Genomic DNA, 25000 nt, shown 5'->3' on the forward strand with positions numbered 1-25000 from the left:
CTTATTAAGGTTCTTATACATGGTTCAATATTCTTTGTTTCAAATGGTCATATTAAGGTTCTTATACATGGTTTAATATTTTTTGTTTCAAATGGTCTTATTAAGGTTCTTATACATGGTTTAATATTCTTTGTTTCTAATGGTCAAATTAAGGTTCTTATACATGGTTTAATATTCTTTGTTTCAAATGGTCATATTAAGGTTCTTATACATGGTTCAATATTCTTTGTTTCAAATGGTCATATTAAGGTTCTTATACATGGTTCAATATTCTTTGTTTCAAATGGTCATATTAAGGTTCTTATACATGGTTTAATATTCTTTGTTTCAAATGGTCTTATTAAGGTTCTTATACATGGTTCAATATTCTTTGTTTCAAATGGTCATATTAAGGTTCTTATACATGGTTTAATATTTTTTGTTTCAAATGGTCTTATTAAGGTTCTTATACATGGTTTAATATTCTTTGTTTCTAATGGTCAAATTAAGGTTCTTATACATGGTTTAATAACCTTTGTTTCGAGTGGTCATATTAAGGTTCTTATACAAGGGTTAATGTTCTTCGTTTCATATGGTCATATTAAGATTCTTATACATGGTTTAATATTCTTTGTTTCAAGTGGTCATCTTAAGGTTCTTATATATGGTTTAATATTCTTTGTTTCAAATGGTCATGTTAAGGTTCTTATACATGATTTAATATTCTTTGTTTCAAATGTCATGTAAAGGTTCTTATACATGGGTTAATATTCTTCGTTTCATATGGTCATATTAAGATTCTTATACATGGTTTAATATTCTTTGTTTCATATGGTCATATTAAGATTCTTATACATGGTTTAATATTCTTTGTTTCAAATGGTCATATTAAGGTTCTTATACATGGTTTAATATCGACATCATCTCTATTTTAATTCCAAGTATCTGAAATGAAAGTAGAACGAGGGTCTTGAGTATATCTCTCGCGTATTTCCCATGATTCAATTAAGCGTGATCTTTATAAGACTTACGAGTATATTATCCTAAAAGTTGCTTTGCAATCACTACTTGTTCGAAGAGTGTGCGTGTGATGTCAATTCCACTTGCAGTTCTGGTAAAGGTCAGTTCACTGATTACCTGCGACCTATTCCCTATGCATTGTATTATATAATAATATCTCACCTATCCTTGGGAAATGATTATCACAGTTAATTTTATTATTACCTGTTTGGTACCTGGGACCTGTTCGCCATGTATCGCATTATATAATAACATCTCACGTATCCCTGGGAAATGATTATCACAGTTAATTTTATTTTTACCTATTAGGTACCTGCGGCCTATTTGCTATGTATCATATTATATAATAACATCTCACTTTTGCCTGGGAAATAATGATCACAATTAATCTGATTATTAAATTTTTTCGGTTTATAAATATTTTTATTGCTTTCATTTGTAGTTCTCTTTTATTTATTTTCGTGGTATGTTTTTATCATTATTGCTGTCCATACTGTTTATAACCATTTATTATTTTTTATCCTTTTTTTATTTATATTTTTGTATCTTTATGTTCGTGAGTATGAAAACATTTATTTTTATCTATGTGTTTTGCTATGGGCTTGATTTTTATTTTTCTGTCAAAGAAAACAATTGTGCTGGTTTTGTCTGACCGTCCGCCCTCAGATCTTGAAAACTGCCGAGGTTAGAGGGCTGCAAATTAGCATGTTGATCCTCCACCCTCCAATCTAGCCCTGGTAGTTTTTATTTTATTTAAGGTTAAAGTTAGCCATAATCGTGCGTCAGGCAACGATATAGGACAGGCCACCACTGGGCAGTGGTTAAAGTTTCATGGGCCGCGGCTCATACAGCATTATACCGAGACCACCGAAAGATAGATCTGTTTTCGGTGGCCTTGATTATACGCTGTACAGAAAACTCGATTGCGCCGAAGAAACTTCGGCGCATTTTTTATTAGTTTGAAACGTAATTCGTTGATGTGTGAACCATTTGCCGCATTTAGCCCGACGCCTTTATAGACTATATTAATAAATGCAATTCTGTATTTACGTACTAAACTCGTACATGAAAAGATCATCTTGCATCAGAGTCAAATGTTAAACTGTTTGTTTAAGTCGAGGGAAAATAAAATTTCCTGCGAAAAATGTCAGTTTCTTATAATATGGATGTTTGAAACACCATCGGTTTCTCGTGGAACTTGTTAAACAATAAGCGGGAATCTTTCCAAATACATTTGTACAAATACAAAAGAAAGACAGCATAAAGACTCATTCATTCAAGTAAAAGATGCTATAATATATTTTTCGGATGAAAAATATATAAATAAAAAAAAGCGTAAAAAAGAAACAACAAAATCAGAATTGAAATAGGCCTAAAAGCGAAAATATTCATATTTAAATGTTGTTTTGCTGCGTTTTTCTTTCGTCCCGAGCCAGAGTTTCATTATGCAAATGTAATTATGCAAACAAAAGGAATCTTCATGGCATTACATTAAGCTACTGCTGCTGATATGCCAAATATAACTCTTTGTAGTGTTTTTGTTTTGTTTCCGCTCTTTCCTTGTGAGAGATTTAATGCTCAACGGAAAATAAAGACATTAAAGCTTCATTAAAGCTTTTGGTATTCTAAAACTCATTCTTGTTACTGAAAATCGGTTACTGATTAACTTCTTCAATGTACATAACAGTTGTTGATAATGCTTCATGTTAAGATCAGCATTTATTTAAAGAATATATATATATATATATATATATATATATATATATATATATATATATATATATATATATATATATATATATATATTATATATATATATATATATATATATATTATATAATATATATATGTATATATATATATATATATATATATATCTTAACAGCATTTAATTAAAGAATATATATATATATATATATATATATATATATATATATATTATGTAATATATATATATATATATAATATATAATATATATATAATATACAATATATATATATATATATATATATATATATGTATATTATATATATGAGTGTGTGTATATATATAATTATATATATACATGTGTGTGTATGTATTTATGTTTATATTTATGTGTATACATGTACATATACATATATATATATATATATACTGTATATGTGTGTGCATTATATATATATATATATATATATATATATATATATATATATATATATACACACAGTATAGTATATATATATATATATATATATATATATATATATATATATATATATATATGTATGTATATATATTTATATACAGTATATTTATATACGGAAAACTTGTACTCAGAACGAGTCATTTCTACAATTTTAGTATATAAAGCACAGTTTTCACAGGAATGCAATATAGTTTAATTCCTTTTTACAAAAAATAACAACTAGAAAAGAGATATAAAGTGTTGCAATTTATTTAAGCATACATGGAAGTCAGTAAATAAAAATATGCTAAATGGCAAGAGAGAATTTGAAGATGCAACTTAGAAGTAAAACGCGTGAAAAAAAGGTAAAAGCCAAGAAATCTTAAAAGATTTAAAAAAAAAAAGGGACTCAATCGTCCTGAGTAAAATGAAAGTAGGCGAGAAAGAACCGTAGAGTTGCGTTTGATCAACTCCTGATATGTATCCCCAGAGACTCGAGGTGCCTAGTAAGGCGTTATTATTCTTCATATACAGCATAAAGTGTTAACGCGGCTGTCTTTCATACGCGATAGAGCGGAGAGCGTCTTGCACTTGTAGAGGCAAAATGGAATGAGAAGATTTAAGGGATGCAAGAGATATTTTGGCCAGGTAGATGAACTTACATTCACTTAAGTTTATTATTTGAAGTGAGTCTGCTACATGCAGATGAAAATGCTTACAGAATTACCAAAAGAGATGGTGGCATTTGTAGGTGGCAGCTAAATTTAGTATATCTATATATAATTAATTTTTTTCATGTCTGTATACATGTATACATGCACACACACATATATATGTGTAAGTGTGTGAGTGTGTTTCTATAAACACAGCCTCTTGAGCTCTCGACCACCCCTTACATCTTTATTCCTCCTTGAAATACATTAAGTAGGCACCCAATTCAAGAGACTTTACTTTTTAAAGAGTCTCTTAATTATTAACGGTAATTCGAACTCAAAGATAAGCTTTGATTCGGGGTCCCTTTTCACTTACACCCCATTAAGTTGAATACTTCAATTCAACGAGTAAAAGGGGATAAATACGTTTATACCCTTCCGATCTGGTGAAGAAAATATTTGGCAGATACAAATTCCTTCATGCAATGTTCTTTACACCAAGATAATAATACAAAAAAGAAAAAAGAGGTAGATCTTTTTCTATGAGCACATAGACTTTGTGGGCCTATTTATTTTGAAGAGGGGTTGAATTTCATGAAAGCTCTCAGTAATGTTCATCCTGTTTTAGCGGATTTCTACAGGATGTTCACGAAAAAGCAAGAGACATTTACTAGTCAAGCAAAAGAAAAGAAATTGGTTAACGACAGACGGAAAATACAGGTTACACTGTTACAGTAAACTAGAAGTAATCATTGAGGTTCTTAGGTATCAAAAGCATAAATATGTATTCATTTTGACCTGATCTTAATTCAGTTTATTTAAGCAGAATTTAGAACATACAAAAAATTATGTAACTACATTTAAAAATTATGTACACTACAATTAAAACTAGCTGATCCTGGGAAGACCACGAATGAATCATGGAAGGAGTTTCAAGGAAAGTAAATTAGTTTATTAAAAGCGGCAATGCAAGTGCCGGGTTAATGGAGGGAGGTCTTTATTCACTCAGTACAAACAGTAGCTGAAAATAATCCCTTCAATGTTTTAGCTAGGAAAATCTCGAGCCACGTCCTCAGAGAAACTATGCTCTCCAGATTCATCAGAAAATGTCTAAATCCAGACCCATTACCTGGATAGATGGAAAGTTGAGTATTTCTTGGATAGATAGAAAGTTGAGTATTCCTTGGATAGATGGAAAGTTGAGTATTCCTTGGATAGATGGAAAGTTGAGTATTTCTTGGATAGATAGGAAGTTGAGTATTCCTTGGATAGATGGAAAGTTGAGTATTCCTAGGATAGATGGAAAGTTGAGTATTCCTTGGATAGATGGAAAGTTGAGTATTCCTTGGATAGATGGAAAGTTGAATATTTCCTGGATAGATGGAAAGTTGAATATTTCTTGGAGAGATGGAAATTTGAATATTCCCTGGACAGATGGAAAGCTGAGTATTCCGTTGACAGGTGGAAAGTTGAATATTTCTTGGATAGATGGAGAGATGAGTATTTCCTGGATAGATGGAAAGTTGAATATTCCTGGGATAGATGGAAAGTTGAATATTCCTGAGATAGATGGAAAGTTAAATATTTCCTGGATAGATGGAGAGATGAGTATTTCCTGGATAGATGGAAAGTTGAATATTCCTGGGATAGATGGAAAGTTGAAAATCCCTTGGATAGATGTAAAGTTGAACCACACCCATCAGTAACACCACATCCAATCCCAGACTTGAAGGAATTGTATACATATTTTACACGTAACATAAGAATACTAAGGCAAATGACAGATGTTATTTCTATATTCATTTGCATACAAATTAGGATTTGGTTCCCATGCTGAAACCAATACCTTGAACATACCGTGAAGCCTGGTATCACTGGTTTACTAGTCATATTATTATTATTATTATTATTATTATTATTATTATTATTATTATTATTATTATTATTATTATTATTATTATTTATTTCATCTTAATAAAACATTTATCATTAGTTTTTCATGAAATTTGACAAATAGCTTGAAATGGAACCACGAATTTTATGGCCTATTTTTGAGGTGTACGGGTCTTAACGATGATGCAACTGTCATAATCAGATGCAGTACTTCATAATATTGAAGTATCAATTAATTCTAACGTTATTTCTAATCTAAGGACGTATCAGTGCCTTGTGGCATCTCTACCAAAATGCTGGATTACGTAACATGTAAATTCCCATTTCACGCTTTTTGGTAATGAACTTTCAAGTACCTTGCACTGAGAATTATTTACATTGGTTCTTACAAACATTCGAGAAATTATAAAAACTGACAAGCTACATGTAACTGAGGCAGAATTAATTTACTGAAATTTCGCTGCAGATTTTAAATTGTTAACGTGTCACTATAGTATGATAATCAGGTTAATCATTTTCCATGATTTTTCAAAATGAATATTCATCAAATTAGATGCCCTAAACTGAATATATGGCGTTACTTTACCATATTCATGGTAACAAGTATTTACGTCTAATTCCATAATTACCAATAATACTTGTCATTATTTTGGCTTCACCAACATTCTCGTAACAGCAGAAGAGAGAGAGAGAGAGAGAGAGAGAGAGAGAGAGAGAGAGAGACAGAGAGAGAGAGAGAGAGAGAGAGAGAGAAGAAAAATGTAAGTTAAATCATGGGGCTATGCTACATAAGTAATTGCCTCTTTGTTTCCACGACAGGCTGAAGATTCAGGCCTGTAATGAAGGAAGTATTAATATAAAAAAAGAATGTCTTCATTAAAAGTGATGTATTCTATATACAAATTCTAGTTATAATATGGGTTATATTATATCTAAATCTGTGCCACTAAATTACCGTCAACTCAGAAAGCAATATTACAGCGTTTGTTAATCCACTTATAACAAAGTGTTGAAGAGAGGATGATAAAAGATAAGAAAGATATGGAGGAAGGAAGAGTAAGGAGAAAGATACCAAGGAAGACGAGAATAAAAAAAGGAGCAACGATAAAAAGAAAACGAGAAGACCCGACAGAGTTTCTTACCGAAGTACTTTGTCAAATGAACGCGCCCGAGCCAGAAGAACTGTAGAGAGAGAAGGAGAGAGAGAGAGAGAGAGAGAGAGAGGGAGTCTCGCTCGCTTGATCAGCTCGGCGCCTATGCATCCTCGGAGAATCTGGTCTTATTACTCCCGACATGCTGTATAAAGAGTGTTAACGCGGCTGTCTTTTATACGTGATGGAGGAGGGGAGTGATGGGGAAGGATGGGGGAGGGGGACTGCGTCGGTAGGGGCCAGATGGAATGAGGAATATTCAGGGGGATTGCGGAAGATTTCTGGCCAGGAAGATAAGGGACTCGGCGCAGTGCCAATAAAGCAGTGGTAAACTCGTTACACGGGGCGAATTAATTCCGAGACAAATTGGATACTTTTGTGTGCTTGCATCTTTTCCTTTTTGGGGATGGGGGTGTTGTACCAAGAACAACATCAGTCATGAAATATCGTTAACGTTGGAAATAACAGTTTTTTTTTTTTTTACATTATTATACGTTAGCTTTTCACGGTAACGGGAATTATTATTTGTATCAGTATTATTGTATATTATTAGACTAGTAGTAGCAGTAGTATATCGTCAATATCAGAAATAAGAATTTTCATTTTTAATCTGTATTTGCTATTAAAGCTGAAATGAATTATTAATATTAATAAGTATAGTTATTATCATATTATTATAAAATTATCATTATTATGATTATCGTTATTAGAAATATCAATTTCCGTTTTTAATCTACATTTGTTTTTAACCTCAAAGGAATTATTATTATTATTATTATTATTATTATTATTATTATTATTATTATTATTATTTTATGTTTCATGTCAAAAGCTTATTATTTTGCTAGCACTAGAAATAACCTTTTTTCGACCTTGACCAATATATGCTTTTAACGTCAAAAGGATTAATGATTATTATTATGATAATAATAATAATAATTATTATTATTATTTCTGAACAGGTACCTGTAATATGAAGATGTATGATACATATTTAATATCTCCTTACGTTTCGACTCGCTCTCTGGCGGTCATCTACGGGTAGTTACCAAGCGACTGGGAACAGTGGAAAAATACGCGGGTATCTCTGGTGGGGTAAGTGGACTGGAGTCAGTGGGTGGGCGAACGGATTGTCAGATACTCTTTTTGATGTTCTTGATGCCTTTTGCCTTGAGACCTCCTTAGGTGTATTATAGGTTGAGTAGGCTGGGGAGGGGAGGTGGGGGGGGTGTCAGATGTCGTTTCACCCAATGGCATGGATGGTTTGAATTTACAAAAGAGCTTTCGAAATTATTTTGATTTTTAGACGAAATTTCACGTACATTACTTAAAAAAAGTGGCAGTGACGGTAAGGATAATAATGTTTGATGAGAGAGAGAGAGAGAGAGAGAGAGAGAGAGAGAGAGAGAGAGAGAGAGAATGGAAGCAGAGTGATATAAAAAGGGAAGGAAAAATATAAAGAAAACTATTTCTATAAATAGACACTAAGAGAGAGAGAGAGAGAGAGAGAGAGGAAGGATGGAAGCAAAATGATTTTAAAGACTATGGCAAAAATATAAATACAAAACTGCAGTTATATAAGAGAGAGAGAGAGAGAGAGAGAGAGAGAGAGAGAGAGAGAGAGAGAGAGAGAGAGAGAGAGAGAGAGACTGGAAGCAAAGTAATGTAAAACACCAAGGGAAAAGTACAAAACTGCAGTTATATCAAGAGAGAGAGAGAGAGAAACACCACACAGAATGTAAACATTGATCTCAAAAAAATCCTGTGGACAAAAAAGAAAATCAAAATCCAAATAACAACAAAACGGAAATATCTTCGGAAGGCACTCCGTAAAATAAACTCGGGCGAGAGGGGGCCGTAGAGTTTCGCTCGATCAACTCTGAGCGATGCATCCCCGGAGATTCGAGGTGCCTAGCCGGGTGTTATGACTACGGCCGCGGTGTATAAAGACTGTTAACACGGCTCTTTTGTACATGATAGAGCGGAAAGCTCCTCGCGCGAGTAGGGGCCAGATGTAATGAGAATATGCGAGGGATGCTGGAGTGGTTCCGGATGGGAAAATGAATGGGTGACGTAGTGGCATCTTTGATGATGCAGAGAGTTATTCGTGGAAAATGAATTATTATTATTATTATTATTATTATTATTATTATTATTATTATTATTATTATTATTATTATTATTATTATTATTATTATTATTATTCAGAAGATGAACCCTATTCTTATGGAAGAAGCCCAGCACAGGGGCCATTGACTTGAAATTCAAGCTTCCAAAGAATATGGTGTTCATTCGAAAGAAATAACAGAAGGTAAAAATGGGAAATACAGAAAGAGATCAGTCATCAGAAAAAAACAGATAAATGAACCATTCAATAAATAAATAAAATGTAAATAAAATAATGAAATACAAGTTGAATTGTAGTAGGGAAGTGATTTATTGCATCTTCGCTTGAACTTCTAAAGTTCCAATTGCACGACATCCTCAGGAAGGCTGTTCCACAGTCCAACGGTGTGAGGAATAAAGGTCCTCTGGAACTAAGAAGTTCGACAGCGAGGCACATTTACTGCATATTGGTGCTGCTTTTCAATATCGTCCTGTTTATGGCATGCATAAGAATGATTAAAATACAAGGTGAAAAGTTTTAGGGTAGTAATGCATTGCATCTTCCCTTTGAACTCTTTAGGTTCCAATTGCACAACTTCCTCGGGGAAAAGTTAAGTATAACTTAGTTATCCAGACCACTGAGCTGATTAACAGCTCTCCTAGGGCTGGCCCGAAGGATTAGACTTATTTTACGTGGCTAAGAACCAGTTGGTTGCCTAGCAACGGGACCTACAGCTTATTGTGGAATCCGAACCACATTATAACGAGTAATGAATTTCTATCACCAAAAGTAAATTTCTCTAATTCTTCATTGGCCGTCGGAGAATCAAACGCGGGCTTAGCAGAGTGCTAGCCGAGGACGATACCAACCCGTCCAATGAGGAACTACTTCCTCGGGGAGACTGTTCCACAGTCCAATAGAGTGTAAAAATAAGAATGTCTCATAGACATTCTTAATTCTGAGAAATAATCAAATTAAATCTTGAAAAATCGCTGCCGAACTTCTCAGCTCCAGAGGTCCTTTATTCTTCAGCCCGCTGGAATGTGGAACAGTCTCCCTGAGGAAGTTGTGCAATTGCAACCTCAAGAGTTCAAGAGAAGATGCCATGCATCACAACCCTAAAACACTTCATCTCGTATTTTAATAGTAATTTGTTATTTTTTTTCTAATAACTGGTCTGTTCTTTTCTGAATTTTCTATTACCTTCTTTTACTTTTTTTCAAATGAAACAATATTCTTTGGAAGCTTGACTTTCAAGTCGATGGCCCTTATGGGCTTGTTCCATATGAATAGAGTTCAATTGCTGAATAATGATAATAACTGAACTTAGTCGGACTGAACTGCATTCTTAAAGAAAAAAAAATTATAAAGCGGTTTTAGATATATATATATGTGTGTGTATGTATGTATGTATGTATTTATGTATGTATGTATGTATATATACATATATATATATATATATATATATATATATATATATATATATATATATATATATATATATATATATATATATATATATATATATATATACACAGTATATATATATATATATATATATATATATATATATATATATATACATACATATATACATATATATATACACACACACACAGTATATATGGTGCACGTAATTGTAAAATTATAAAGGTATAAGTTAGTCTGGTTAGTAAAGAACTAATATTAAAATCGACTGTGGTAAATTAGACGTAATATATAGTATAAAATACTGGTTGAAAGAATGAAGACTTCTGTCCTAGAGAGAAAGTGGATACTTTTTTGGCAAATCTGTAGCACTGAACAGAATATCTAAGTTGATAAATGCCGTGAAGTTCTTTGCTTAGAACAAAAAAAGTCTTATTTAAAGCCGAATATTAAACAAACCGAAAGATAGAGAAACTTTTAAAAAAGAAGATAAAAGTAGACCTCAGGCTTTCAAGGAGATCAGAGAAAGATTTGCACCACATTTTCGCAATTAGAAATCAACAGAAAACTATGAAATAAGTATAAATTGAAGAACGACTCGAGTGCTCTTTCCAAATTGGGCATAACCCGATTTCTCAGATAAATCATGTCTCAGAGATCTATCCCCCAGTTTCAGGATGCAATTCCGATGCCATCGCGTTGAATTTGCTTTCCGTCGATTCTCTCGATGATGTTCAATAAGAATGTCGAGATGTAACTCACTTGAAGTAGTTTTTTGTCTTAATTATTCTTCACTGTTGGCTTTTAGGTTTATATTCCCTTAGTAAAAAGTTTCTGTGCAAAACCAATTTAGGTTTATATTTCCTTATTAAAAAGTTTCTGTGCAAAACCAATTTAGGTTTATATTTCCTTATTAAAAAGTTTCTGTGCAAAACCAATTTAGGTTTATATTTCCTTATTAAAAAGTTCCTGTGCAAAACCAATTTAGGTTTATATTTCCTTATTAAAAAGTTTCTGTGCAAAACCAATTTAGGTTTATATTTCCTTATTAAAAAGTTTCTGTGCAAAACCAATTTAGGTTTATATTTCCTTATTAAAAGTTTCTGTGCAAAACCAATTTAGGTTTATATTTCCTTATTAAAAGTTTCTGTGCAAAACCAATTTAGGTTTATATTTCCTTATTAAAAAGTTCCTGTGCAAAACCAATTTAGGTTTATATTTCCTTATTAAAAAGTTTCTGTACAAAACCAATGCCTTTATAAAATTCGCATACTTCATTGGTGGCTGGAACTGTGATGGTGGTATTATTATTATTATTATTATTATTATTATTATTATTATTATTATTATTATTATTATTATTATTATTATTATTATTATTATTATTAAATTAAAGAAAACAAAATAACGTGTGTCAAAGGTCTTGGGTAAAAGGTCCACAGATATATGATATATATTATTTGTTAGTCCGCAGGAATTTTCTTACTTTTTATAATAAATATCTTCAGCAACTCACTTGAATCAGTTATGACTCATGTTGATGATTATTATTTTTTTGCTTCAAAAAGATAGATAGATAGATAGATAGATAGATAGATAGATAGATAGATAGATAGATAGATAGATAGAACCAAATTACCTATCTTAGATGATTTAGCAAAATCTTATATTTTACCTGGCATCATTTTTCCTTAATGAACCTTCAGCATAACTTACCTGAGCGACACTCACGAAAAAAAACGCGCAAGGGAAAATTTACATAATCGAGACAAAACACGCGAAAGATCTCCGTATACAAGACCTTACATCCGTCGATTCAAGAAAATCCCCTCTAAGTCAAGAGGGATGACGTCACGAGGGCCCTATAGGAGGGACGCTCAATTTATGGCTCATTTGCATCAAGCGCTCTTATGAATTGCTTTCCAGGCTGGATTACTTACCTTTGCATAAACCAGTAAGGAAGTACAGGTTCATATTTATTCCTATAACTCATCAGGATGCGTGGATTAAGAGGAGGATATCCAGTTTTATTTTATAGCAGGTTGGGTTTAAAATATTGCTTAGTTTACGGTGAAGAAAAAGAAGAAACATATTTGTTTTAAACTCCCCTGTTTTCTCCTTTTTGTTGGGGGGGTTGGGTGTGGGGAGGGGTGGGTTGCTCAGGGTTGGTGGGATGCCTATAGATAATCGTAGTTTTTGTTTTGTTTATGAGGTTGGCGTTATTCCCATGTCACCAATTCTGTCCTTACTATAACAAAAGAAATCATAGATGATAGTGTCATGTTTTAATCTTAATGAGTCTGTAATAATGTGCAACTCATTTGTATTCTCACAGTAGGAAGCACTTCCCAATATCGTTCTTGAGACAGGTGTTTATGACTACGTATCACCAAAAGAATTGCAGGATGAATTACTCTCATAATATATTATGAAATAAGAAGTGAAACCTGCGTTTGTGACAAACAAGTTTGAATTACTCACGAATAGAAACTGCACTTGCGTAAGAGAGGCTATTACCAGCCTTGAGAAAGGGCACTCCCCAACATCCTTGACTGTGTCCTCATGAATTATCTGATGAATCCCGTTTGATGTTCTCTTTCCCTTGTCAACACCTCGGCTTGCTCATCTCTTAGTATGAGAGAGCTAATAAAGTCCAGGTCAACGTGCACACACTAGAAATACACATAAACAACAGAACCTCATACATTTTATATATATATATATATATATATATATATATATATATATATATATATATATATATATATATAATTGTTTACACTATATATATATACATTTATATTTCTGTATATGTATATACTGTATATGTAGATATATATATATATATATATATATATATATATATATATATATATATATATATATATATATATATATATATATGGGTGGGGGGACAGAAGTAAAGAAAAGAAAATATCTAGGGTTGACTTTTATAAACGAGAATTTTAATAATTCTATGTTTAAACTAGACAACACCTCACATGAAGTATGCTCCTAGAATTGGCATCTAGTGAATGTAAATAGTTTTAGGTTACATTTCAACTACATTCGACCAGTCCTAATAGGCTATTTATTTAAATACGTATATTTGTTACCCAAGCAATCAAGTGACAAATTATAGGGAAGATCTGATGTGGGAACTCCAACCATTTGATAGTTTTACCAGCAATGAAAGAATGCTTTTAACACCAACACTCCCTCACCCTACCTCCAACTCCAGCATTCCCTCACCCTACCTCCCATCTCCAACTCCAACATTCCCTCACCCTACCTCCCACCTCCAACTCCAACACTCCCTCACCCTACCTCCCACCTCCAACTCCAACACACCCTCACCCTACCTCCCACCTCCAACATTCCCTCACCCTACCTCCCACCTCCAACTCCAACACTCCCTCACCCTACCTCCAACTCCAACACTCCCTCACCCTACCTCCAACTCCAACACTCCCTCACCCTACCTCCCAACTCCAACTCCAACATTCCCTCACCGTACCTCCAACCACCGATCCCAACGCTCCCTCACCCTACCTCCTACCTCTAACTCCAACATTCCCTCACCCTACCTCCCACCTCCAACTCCAACACTCCTTCACCCTACCTCCCACCTCCAAATCCGACATTCCCTCACCCTACCTCCCACCTCTAACTCCAACACTCCCTCACCCTACCTCCCACCTCCAGCTCCAACATTCCCTCACCCTACCTCCCACCTCCAACTCCAAAACTCCCTCACCCTACCTCCCACCTCCAACTCAACACTCCCTCACCCTACCTCCAACCACCAACCCCAACGCTCCCTCACCCTACCTCCCACCTGCCACCCCTACCCCCCGACGCCCCCTCTGTCTCTACATATGTTTATCACAGACAATTTCTCATTCCACGTCATTTTAGAAGAACGCGTTCCAGAGAGAGAGAGAGAGAGAGAGAGAGAGAGAGAGAGAGAGAGAGAGAGAGACTCTCCAGGCATCATTTCCGTTACCTTCCCCAATTACCAAAATTCATCGCGCTCACTTTCCGCATGACCGGACCCCTCCCTTCTTGCGCTCTCCCTCTTTCCATCTCGCCAATATGTATATGTGTGTACGGGAGTCACTCCCTCGAGACTGTATGCACCTTTTATTTCCTCTCTGGCCTAATTACTTTACCTTACCTATCTCTCTCTCTCTCTCTCTCTCTCTCTCTCTCTCTCTCTCTCTCTCTCTCTCTCTCTCTCTCTCTCTCATATCCTAACGGCTACCCCTTTTACTTATCATTATGATATATACTCTAAATAGTTTCTGCTCGGTTCAGGGACTCACATTAGCACCATTAGGTATAGGTTCCTTTCTCCTCATGCGCTTTCCTCTCATCGAATGGAGTATCGATGGCGTCCTGCACACTCGTCTGATTCTTCTTACTGCACCTTCCCAGTGTCCATGCATGAAGAGGCAAATACAACAGTCTCGAAAAGCATGTGCCTTTTAGAAGCCCAGAGGAGTGCGGGTGTCCCTGAGAAAGCTACTTATCTATGTGGACAGTATCAGTAATCAAATACGAACGCCTTCAGACCTCTAATCCCTTGTGGTTCAGTACCAAGCATTGTCGGAAGATTGTTGGTCTAGTTATGGTTGCTCGTGTCTGTTTAGCTTTCAAGACACTCTCCTGGACTGTTTAGCTTTCAAGACACACTCCTGGACTGTTTAGCTATCAAGACACTCTCCTGGACTGTTTAGCTTTCAAGACACTCTCCTGGACTGTTTAGCTTTCAAGACACTCTCCTGGGAGGTCAGCCTATTTTTTCCTTTCTGACATATTTTGAAGTAATGCAGGAAGAACAGGCCCTGCATATTCTTTGCCAGATTGGTTGTTTCAGTATCAGTAACTTCAGTTATTACTACCTGGTCTTGGTTCACATCTTTTTGAAGTCGATTTTTGCAGTACTGAACAATTCTTTTCCTTTACCATGTTCACTGGACTTATCTAAATGTGTAGTACCAGTTACCTTAACGACTGTTTTCCAGCACTGTTTCGACAGCTCTGGTTACCATGAGATGCATGTGAAATGGTTCCACCCTTATGGGGATTGGAACCTCTTTGAGGCATCTTCTTTCACGGGTGGTGTTCGTGGTTCTTGGGTGTTAATTGTCCATCCAGGAGGGATGGATTTGTCGTACCTCCAAGCTCCCAACTCTTGCAAGTTCTTGGCATAACAATCTTCTTACATTACACTGATTCCCTCCGGAGACTCTCTTATTTAGCAACCAACGCGAAGGTCATGTTGAAATATCTTATTCCCATTTTTTATGCCCAAATAACTGACTCACCTGCAAATACCTTTCACCCACCATCCACATTACTGATAATAATGACTTTATTTCTGGTATCCATTTAGCCTTCTCCTCATAGGAGCTTCCCAGGTCATAATTCCATTTAACTTCTGACAGCCACCAAGGAATACTTAATGATGAACTAGCATTACTCTTTCAGCTTCCATCCACAAACATTTCTATTACAAATTAACTTAAACCTAATGCTTATGATATCATCCTGTTACAAATTTACAAATTTATACAAACAACAGCAAAGACGACAAACAAAGTTTATATATATATATATATATATATATATATATATATATATATATATATATATATATATATATACATATATATAATATATATGTTTACATATATGTATTTATATGTATGTATGTATGTATGCATATTTATATATATATATATATATATATTATATATATATATATATATATATATATATATATATATATATATATATATATATATAATCACACCTGTTTTTAATGGCAAAATGAATACATATAGGTACATCTGTAATCATTAAAAGGACAATCAAAGTGTATAGTGTGAATCTTATTCATATATGCAAATGAACTGATTATAATATCCTTAAGGGATCATTCCCAGGGCATTAGGAGCTGAAACCGTCCCAGACCAACCATTTACGCAATTCATTCCTATAAAAGAAATCGTCTGTGTCCTCTTAATAGTCACGAGGAGTACGGATTAATTCCAGCTTTTGCCTGTCACGCCTCCCGCGAACATCTTCATTTTCTCTCTCTCTCTCTCTCTCTCTCTCTCTCTCTCTCTCTCTCTCTCTCTCTCTCTCTCTCTCTCTCTCTCTCTCGTCTCGCAAGAATAAGACGCGAAGGAAGTGAAATCCTGAATTTTATAAAGATTAAATGAAGACGTGTGGATGTAATACCTGTGATTCTTTTGATCTCTTAGGTAGATTAAACTTGGTACTTGAGAAATTTTTCATATGTGTACATATAGATATATATATATATATATATATATATATATATATATATATATATATATATATATATATATATATATATATATATATATACATACACATATATATATATATACATATATATATATATATATTATATATACATATGTGTGTGTACATATATATATATATATATATATATATATATATATATATATATATATATATATATATATATATATATATATATATATATATATATATATATACATACACATATATATATATATATATATACATATATATATATATATTATATATACATATGTGTGTATATATATATATATATATATATATATATATATATATATATATATATATATATATATATATATGCGTCCATGTATGCATGAGTGTGCGGATGAAAGTGTGCTCTGACATCTCACGGTAAAATTCTTACTATCATGGTATTGTATTGTTGAGAATCAAGACAGTTTGGAAAATTAGCGTACGGTAGTTAACTTTGCTGTAAAGTAAGACATGAGAACATAAAAACTCAGTTGCGTGACATCAGAATTGGGATGAAGAAGTAGATCTTGAATTTTACAACGTTTTTACTCGGAAGACTTTTTTTCTTCCTTCTCAACACGTGACAGATATTTTTTTTTGTAAGTGTGCGTTCCCCTTTAAGACGTCAGGTCTGTAAATACCAGCAGCTGAAGATCAAAGTGTGAGCAATTTTCTATCTTTGTAACACCTCGTTCCTGTTCCCTTATTGATTTGGAGGAAAGGTTTTAAACGCATTTCTTCCGGCGCTGTTCCTCCGAACATGCCGCTAGGCTGCGTTTTGTCTTTTTTATGAAACAGTGGTTTATTTTAAATTCTGTTGCCATGTGAAGGCTGTGATGGATAAGTGAATTAAAATAGTAATTCGGGTGATTATGAATGATTACCACTTTTACTCTATTTATGGATGCGCAGTGAGGAAAGTAATGTGTTCTCTGAAATTCATTTATAAGAGCAATATGCCTTATGTCGTGTACTATTGTATTCTTCGTAGCCCTTGGAAATTTTTTTATAACATCTCGCGAAGATTCTATGTAACCTGAATACCACTGAAACAGCAACTGCTGTCAACAGCAATAATGATGATGATGATAATAGCAGTATTGACAGCACTAAGACTATTATTTTAACCCCTTGTAATTTAAATCGTCTTCCTGAAATCAGACTAACCTTTTATTTCACATTCTTTTCAGGTTCCGGTCTACAACACTAAACCACAGGAAGAGAGAAGCCAGTAATTCGTCTGCCCTGTTCTTTAGCAAGCATCGCAACAGTTCACAAACCTCTCTGATTTGTAATCGATGATCAAGTTCGTGGTCCGACTGATCTTTCGAAAATGAACGAATCTGAGCTTCTCGAGAACTTGGAATTCTCAGTGTCCGAAGCTAGTGATGAGATATACTAAAAAATGTGATTTCGTTTTGTGTTGATAGTGTGAATGGTGAGAAGACCCAATTCATTTGACAAAAGATGTCGGGACTGTGCGAATCACAACAGGCATTCTCTCAGTAAATACAGAAAATTAATGATGTATTCGATGACAGACTAACTAGCTCAAGCATTAATTATGGAATAGTTTTTCTCAACAGTGCAGTGAGGTTTTACATATAAAGAAACATAGACTTTTTAAATACCTTTGTTGATTAGGTCACAATACAAGTCAATACGTAAGGAATAATATTTATCATAACCAAGCTCGAATTTTAATAGAAAAATCTTACAATCTATCCGCACTTGAAGCTACTTGTAGAACCATGTACTCTCAACTAAATCAAATAAGCTTTCGCATTAACAAGTAATTCAGGTTATAATTTATGCTCTTTCGGCTTATCAGATTGATAAACTTAGAATTTATGCTCATATATATATATAAGAAAAGTTATCTTGAGGTAAAAAAAAAAAAAAACATTTTACAATTGAAATAACTACTTCATGAATCACAGCATTCTCGAAGTTACCTCAAAATCAACAAGAGTGAATGAGAAGACAGACCAGAATCAAGTTAGGAAAGAAAAAGCGTTGCTGCACTTCAGAAAATTCACTGCTTTTAATTTTGAGAAAGAGATCTCGGCGAACACAATGATAATTTAGTTGATTCTGGCGATCGAAGAATGTGTTTAGCACCGGGAGAAATGAACGGAGTTGAAATTGTGATTACTGGATAATTTCGCTCTGAAGTCCTAAAAATCTCTGAAGAAGAAGAAGAAGGAAATTCCCGGGAGCTGCCTCTGAGATGTGCGGGAATAACGGAAGTATGTTAGTTCACGCTCTGCCCTTGCTGCTTTTACTCCTGTTCTCTTCAGGTAAGTTTCAGTCAAAAGTAGTGGCTCGGTTTGACATTTCACTTTCTTTTTCTTAACATTTGTAGTATATTCATCATTGTAGCTTGTATTTGAACAATCAAGTGTATATACGAGTATATATATATATATATATATATATATATATATATATATATATATATATATATATATATATATATAATATATTTTTTTTACTAAAAGGACCTCATTCAAACTGGATGGTATCTAATGGAGTATTTATTCAGAAAAAGTTACAAGCTTTCTTGGGCAAACAGTCCACATTATCAAGTATCCGTACAGTGACCTACGACACTTGATAATGTGGACTGTTTGTCCAAGAAAGCTTGTAACTTTTTCTGAGTAAATACTCCATTAGATACCATCCAGTTTGAATGAGGTCCTTTTAGTAATTCTACTAATGCACAGAACAATTGTGTATGCGATAAAGTTAACATATAGCCTATATGTGTGTGTGTGTATATATATATATATATATATATATATATATATATATATATATATATATATATATATATATATATATATATATATATATATATATATATATATATATATATATTTATATATATATATATATATATATATATATATATATATATTTATATATATATATATATATATATATATATATATATATATATATATATATATATATATATATATATATATATATATATATATCATAAAATAGCCACAGAGCTTCGCTGTGGATATACAAGTATATTCATATTACTGGTATTAGGCTTCAATAAGACGGGGTGGTTTAGATTCCAGATTCTTTAACTATTGAAGCCTAAGACGTGTAATATTAATAGAATTTCGATGCAAATAGTTTCGCCTTTGTACGTCTTCTGTGTTCATTTTATCAGTAATAGCATAAGTACGTGTGATGTTGCACTTCATGTTTCAGTAGTCCTTCGAATCAGTCCCTAAGACATTTTCTTACAGATGATTGAAATATTGATATCATCATACGTGAATACTAAGAACACAAATAAAAAATCATTCTAAAGGTTCTGTTTAACAAAAGACTTGGTATCAAATGCATTGTGGCAAAGTCAGAAGCGGCGACTATTGTGATTCAAATGAATGTAGCTCCTTCGATTAAAGCAGTCATAATGATGGCAGGACCTTATACTGATAGTTAAGTTGGCTTCCATAGCTATGTTAAACTTATAAACAAAGAGTAAGTCATTATTATAGAGACATGTTTTGTAAAGATGCAATTTGAGCAAACATGAAGGCTTCTTTGAGAGTGACTAACTTACCGACGTGAGCTCACACGCAACATACTAATAATTCTTGGTTCATGTTCAGTCTAGTTTGCAATGATTTAATTATAAGAAAATTATAATAAAAATGATGAACTCCCTCCGTGAAGGATTTACGGAACACCAGTTTTTTCTCGTGACAAAAAATACTAAGCACCACGTAACGCGTATTACAGGATGCATGCCGGGAAATCTCAGTGGTTCCTAAGATACACTTAGTGCTTGGGAAAATAAGTTAGTTAGAAGTTTTAGCAAAAGTTTTTAACTATATTATAAATGTCTAGTTAGTAAGTATGTGGCCAAATAAGTAATCGAAGTTTGGGGTCTTGAATGGAAGGCAGAAGGGAGTATGCATTAACGACCTACATGTGTAAAGACAAATATCCTTTGACAGGACTTATTACCCCACCTTTCACCCTTGTGTATTCATTTTTTCGTTCTCACGATTGGTCACAATTTTCGTTCTTTAGTTCCTCGTGACTTATCCATGGTTTTCCCAGTGTATTTTTCATTTCCATTTTCCTCCTACGTCTCGGCAGGGTTTGATCTCAGGTATCTCGTCCCCTGTATCTCGTGACCTTTAGTTTTTCACTTACAGTTTTATTTCTAGACTGATGAATTTCCCTGTTTCACATAAGTTAACTTTCTGCAAATGTCTAGCACTTGGCCTTCCACATTTCTGGATATATGTATATTACAAACCTGTCTATCTGTAATTTTAATTTTACAACAAAACTCCTGCCATTTTTCACAAGGAAGAATAAGTGGCTTCTGTAAATGATATATAATTCAGTAATTAGTTTGGTTAATCGCTATAGTTGTTTTGGTAAACTTCTTAGTTTACAAATAACAACCAGGTTTTTAAGACATCTTCCACATATGTCATACGATGGTACTGCGATGCCAGTCAAGTAGAATGCATGTATTCCTATTTCTTCTGAAACACGTAAAGCCCAGTCTCACTCATGGCTGTGCCACGAAGCCCAATATCACTCATGACTATAGAATAAAGCCCAATGTCACTCATGACTATAGAACGAACCCAAATATTATTCATGACAATAAAATGAAACCCAGTAACACTCTTGAATATAGAATAAAGCCCAATATCACCCATGACTATAGAAAGAAGCCCAATATCACTCATGACTATAGAAAGAAGCCCAATATCACTCATGACTATAGAAAGAAGCCCAGTATCACTCATGACTATAGAATTATTATTATCGTCCCTTATTTGCGTTTCAGTGGAAAGGAAAATTTAGTTGAATGGCAAAATTAGAGAAAACAGTGTAATTCGGGGTACCGTGAGTTAAAGAGGTTCGAATTACTCCAAACGTGGTTGAATATAGAGTAAATTGTTACTGAGCCTAAACTGGTAGAGTATTGTGACGAAACAGAATGTTTTTATCTGCTTTAAGAGATTAAATCAGTTTATTCTAATCATGTTTATAGTAACTCCAAACATCATCATTACTTCACATGCATCAAAATTGAGAACCATAAACTATAGTAAATCAGCAAGCTTGTGTATTACAGCTATATAAATAGAAAACGATAAACCATGAGTTATACACAGAATATAATTATTATGAGCCCATTTTATAATATTTAGTATAAAACGTCCAAAGTCTGCTACCTCAAAATCACATACCATAGAATAATTTGATAAATGAAACGTTCCTTGTGGGTACAACCAGTGATGTCTGTTAATGTATATGCAATTGTAATCAAGATCAGAATAAGTATTATGTGAAGTTGGCTGAATAGATCATACTGACACAGTGAGAAAAGAGAACAGATGAAGATAATAAAAAAAAATCATAGAATATTGAATATAAAACTCCACAAAACTGTTAAGTAAAAAAAAAAGAGATACAATTATTCAGCATATTAACCAAATTAAATTGAAAACTGTGCACAGATTCCCACAGTCGAGTTGATAATTAATGTTTTTGTCAAGCCATGAGGAAATCTATTATGCCATAATTTGTTAATGAATTACTAGCGTTTATGAGCTGTCATTACTAATAAATACAAGGAAGACAGTCAAAACTCGAACAAGTTTCTTTTATTTCAATACAGCATAAATCAAGTTAATAAAATAAAATTCTTGACCATACACACAAACATATGCACACGGCTTTACATACACATTATGTACAATATAATATTAATATATATATATATATATATATATATATATATATATATATATATATATATATATATATATATATATATATATATATATATATATATAATATATATACATATATATATATATATATATATATATATATATATATATTTACATAGTATATACATAAATGTATGCTTATATATATATATATATATATATATATATATATATATATATATATATGTATATATATATGTGTGTGTGTGTGTGTGTGTATATATATTTATTTATGTATATATAATTAGATAATTTTTGTTATATATCTATTTATATATATATAATTAGATACTTTTTGTTATACATTTATTTATATATATAATTAGATAATTTTTGTCACTTAACAAGCGTAACCTGTTTTATTTTTATAAATATTAAGCCACAAATAACGTTTAATATGCAATTCATTATACCTTGGAAATAACCTGCACCCAAGGGAAATTCTAACTGATAAGTGCTTCGTCGTCGGCAGGAATCGAATCGTCCCCTGGTTCAGAAACAGGAATTGACAGTGACTTTGACCACTGAGCTACCTAAAGTGGAATATATATATATATATATATATATATATATATATATATATATATATATATATATATATAATGTGTGTGTGTGTGTTTACGGTCGAGTCTGGAATTCATACGTCAGTCTTTCCAATCCTTGAGCGGAAAGGTGACCTGGAATCACCTACTCTAGAATTCCCTCACAGCCAATGAAACTCGATATCGCCACAAACTTGTCGTTAACTTATTCTCTGAGAGAGAGAGAGAGAGAGAGAGAGAGAGAGAGAGAGAGAGAGAGAGAGAGAGAGAGAGGAGAGAGAGAGAGAGAGAGAGAGAAAGGCGATGAAAATAACCACGAATAAAATATGAGCATCTGGAACGAACACATACTCCCTGAACCGTCTTCAGATATAGCGTTAAAGAAATCATTCTGTTGCAGTGTACATGATCAATGTTTATCTTGTAGTCAGCTTTGTGGTATAAAGAAGTATTTATCTAGCTTCTATTATACCGTTTATTTGTGACGATCAAGTAATTATCATTATCTAGCTTCTTTTTTATTTTTTTATACCGTTATAATCAACATTGACGGTCAATTAGTTAGCTGTTCAGAGAATGAAAATGCCGTCTTTTATAATCAAGACAATACATGGTAGAATTTCTGTTTTTTATCGAAGTGTTATTCATGAAAATAATACGTGATATATTCCTGTCCTCTCAAATTCTTATTAGAATATGTGATGTTTCAAACGCCCACTCGATCTTCTCTCGAGTGGGTATCGTCATCTCACCCACGCCCCTCCATCACAATAAGAAAAAAAAAGAACAACGACTTTCTTATGCGATATCCCTTTGTGTCGTCGATTCGGTGAGCATATGAAGACGCTGGAAGCAAAAGACGACTTCAGCTTCAATCTGACACTCTTGCGAGTGACTAACATCATTATGACGTCGAGACGAAGCAGTAAGGCCGGGTCGTTATGTCCCATCCATATCTCATTTCACCTCCTCTTGTCGTGCGCTGGGAGGGGGGAGATCGTCGCTTCCCTTTCTATCGCTATTGCTCTTTCGATTCTTCGACCTCCGCACTTGTAGGTTTTGCTGCCGGGTTTTTCTTTGGGTTGTCTTTATCGTTTTCAGATTATGTAAAGATGAAGTGGCTACGTATTGAGTGGTGGGTAAAGGGAAAATAAAAGCACGTTCATGAAAATGGTTCTCTATATCGTTTTCAGAATCTTTAACAATGAATTGACTACGTATTGAGTGCTGAACGAAGTGAACTAAAAGCACGCTCATAAAAAAATGTTCTCTTCATTTTTTTTTATCATTTAAGAACATTTATTGAAGCATCATTCCTAAGTAGGACATACGCTACTAACGATTATCAAGGGACGGTCTCCATAACCTATTGTTGTTGACAGCGTCAAATCGGTGTTTACTTTTAGTGTCGTAAAATTGCTTGGATCTACATCAACTTTTTCTATAAAATTGCCGTTTTATTAGTTTTCTGAGAAGAAAACTATTGTGCCGGCTTTGTTTGTCCGTCCGCACTTTTTTCCGTCCGCCCTCAGATCTTAAAAACTACTGAGGCTAGAGGGTTGCAGATTGGTATGTTGATCATCCACCCTCCAATCATCAAACATACCTAATTGCAGCCGTCTAGCCTCAGTAGTTGTAATTTTATTGAAGGTTAAAGTTAGCCATAATCGTGCATCTGGCAACGGTATAGGCTAGGCCACCACCAGGCCGTGGTTAAAGTTTCACGGGCCGCGGCTCACACAACATTATACCGAGACCACCGAAAGATAGATCTATTTTCGGTAGCCTTGCTTATACGATATACAGAAAACTCGATTGCGCCGAAGAAACTTCGCCGCATTTTTTGCTTCTTATTTGTTGATGCTACATCGAGCATAGTTCTAAGGAGAACGAGACTGCATCTTACTATCGCT

At 33.5% G+C, this 25000-nt stretch overlaps 2 protein-coding genes across 3 annotated transcripts in view; both read left to right on the forward strand.

Annotated features, from left to right (window-relative positions):
• The window catches only part of LOC136836893 (uncharacterized), a 380585-nt gene that overhangs the window by 143347 nt on the left and 212238 nt on the right, over positions 1 to 25000 (forward strand). For both annotated transcript variants that reach the window (XM_067101334.1, XM_067101335.1), the window contains one exon: positions 17944 to 19053. In XM_067101334.1, coding sequence (XP_066957435.1) covers positions 18984 to 19053 — 70 coding nt within the window. In that variant the 5' untranslated portion in view covers positions 17944 to 18983. The remainder of the gene's footprint in view (positions 1 to 17943; positions 19054 to 25000) is intronic.
• LOC136836993 (uncharacterized) lies at positions 13552 to 15615 on the forward strand. The gene is made up of 2 exons (XM_067101524.1): positions 13552 to 14267; positions 15441 to 15615. Exons 1-2 carry the CDS (start codon positions 13552 to 13554, stop codon positions 15613 to 15615), a joined length of 891 nt encoding a protein of 296 aa, XP_066957625.1.

The sequence above is a fragment of the Macrobrachium rosenbergii genome, chromosome 57, assembly GCF_040412425.1.
Source record: "Macrobrachium rosenbergii isolate ZJJX-2024 chromosome 57, ASM4041242v1, whole genome shotgun sequence".
Lineage (NCBI taxonomy): Eukaryota > Metazoa > Arthropoda > Malacostraca > Decapoda > Palaemonidae > Macrobrachium > Macrobrachium rosenbergii.

Bases quoted from the DNA above. Each gene is read 5' to 3' on its own strand.
- LOC136836993 (XM_067101524.1), top strand. From the start codon at position 13,552: ATGTGGGAACTCCAACCATTTGATAGTTTTACCAGCAATGAAAGAATG. The intron at 14,268-15,440 runs GTCTCTACATAT...CTGTTTCGACAG, and splicing joins TACCCCCCGACGCCCCCTCT to CTCTGGTTACCATGAGATGC.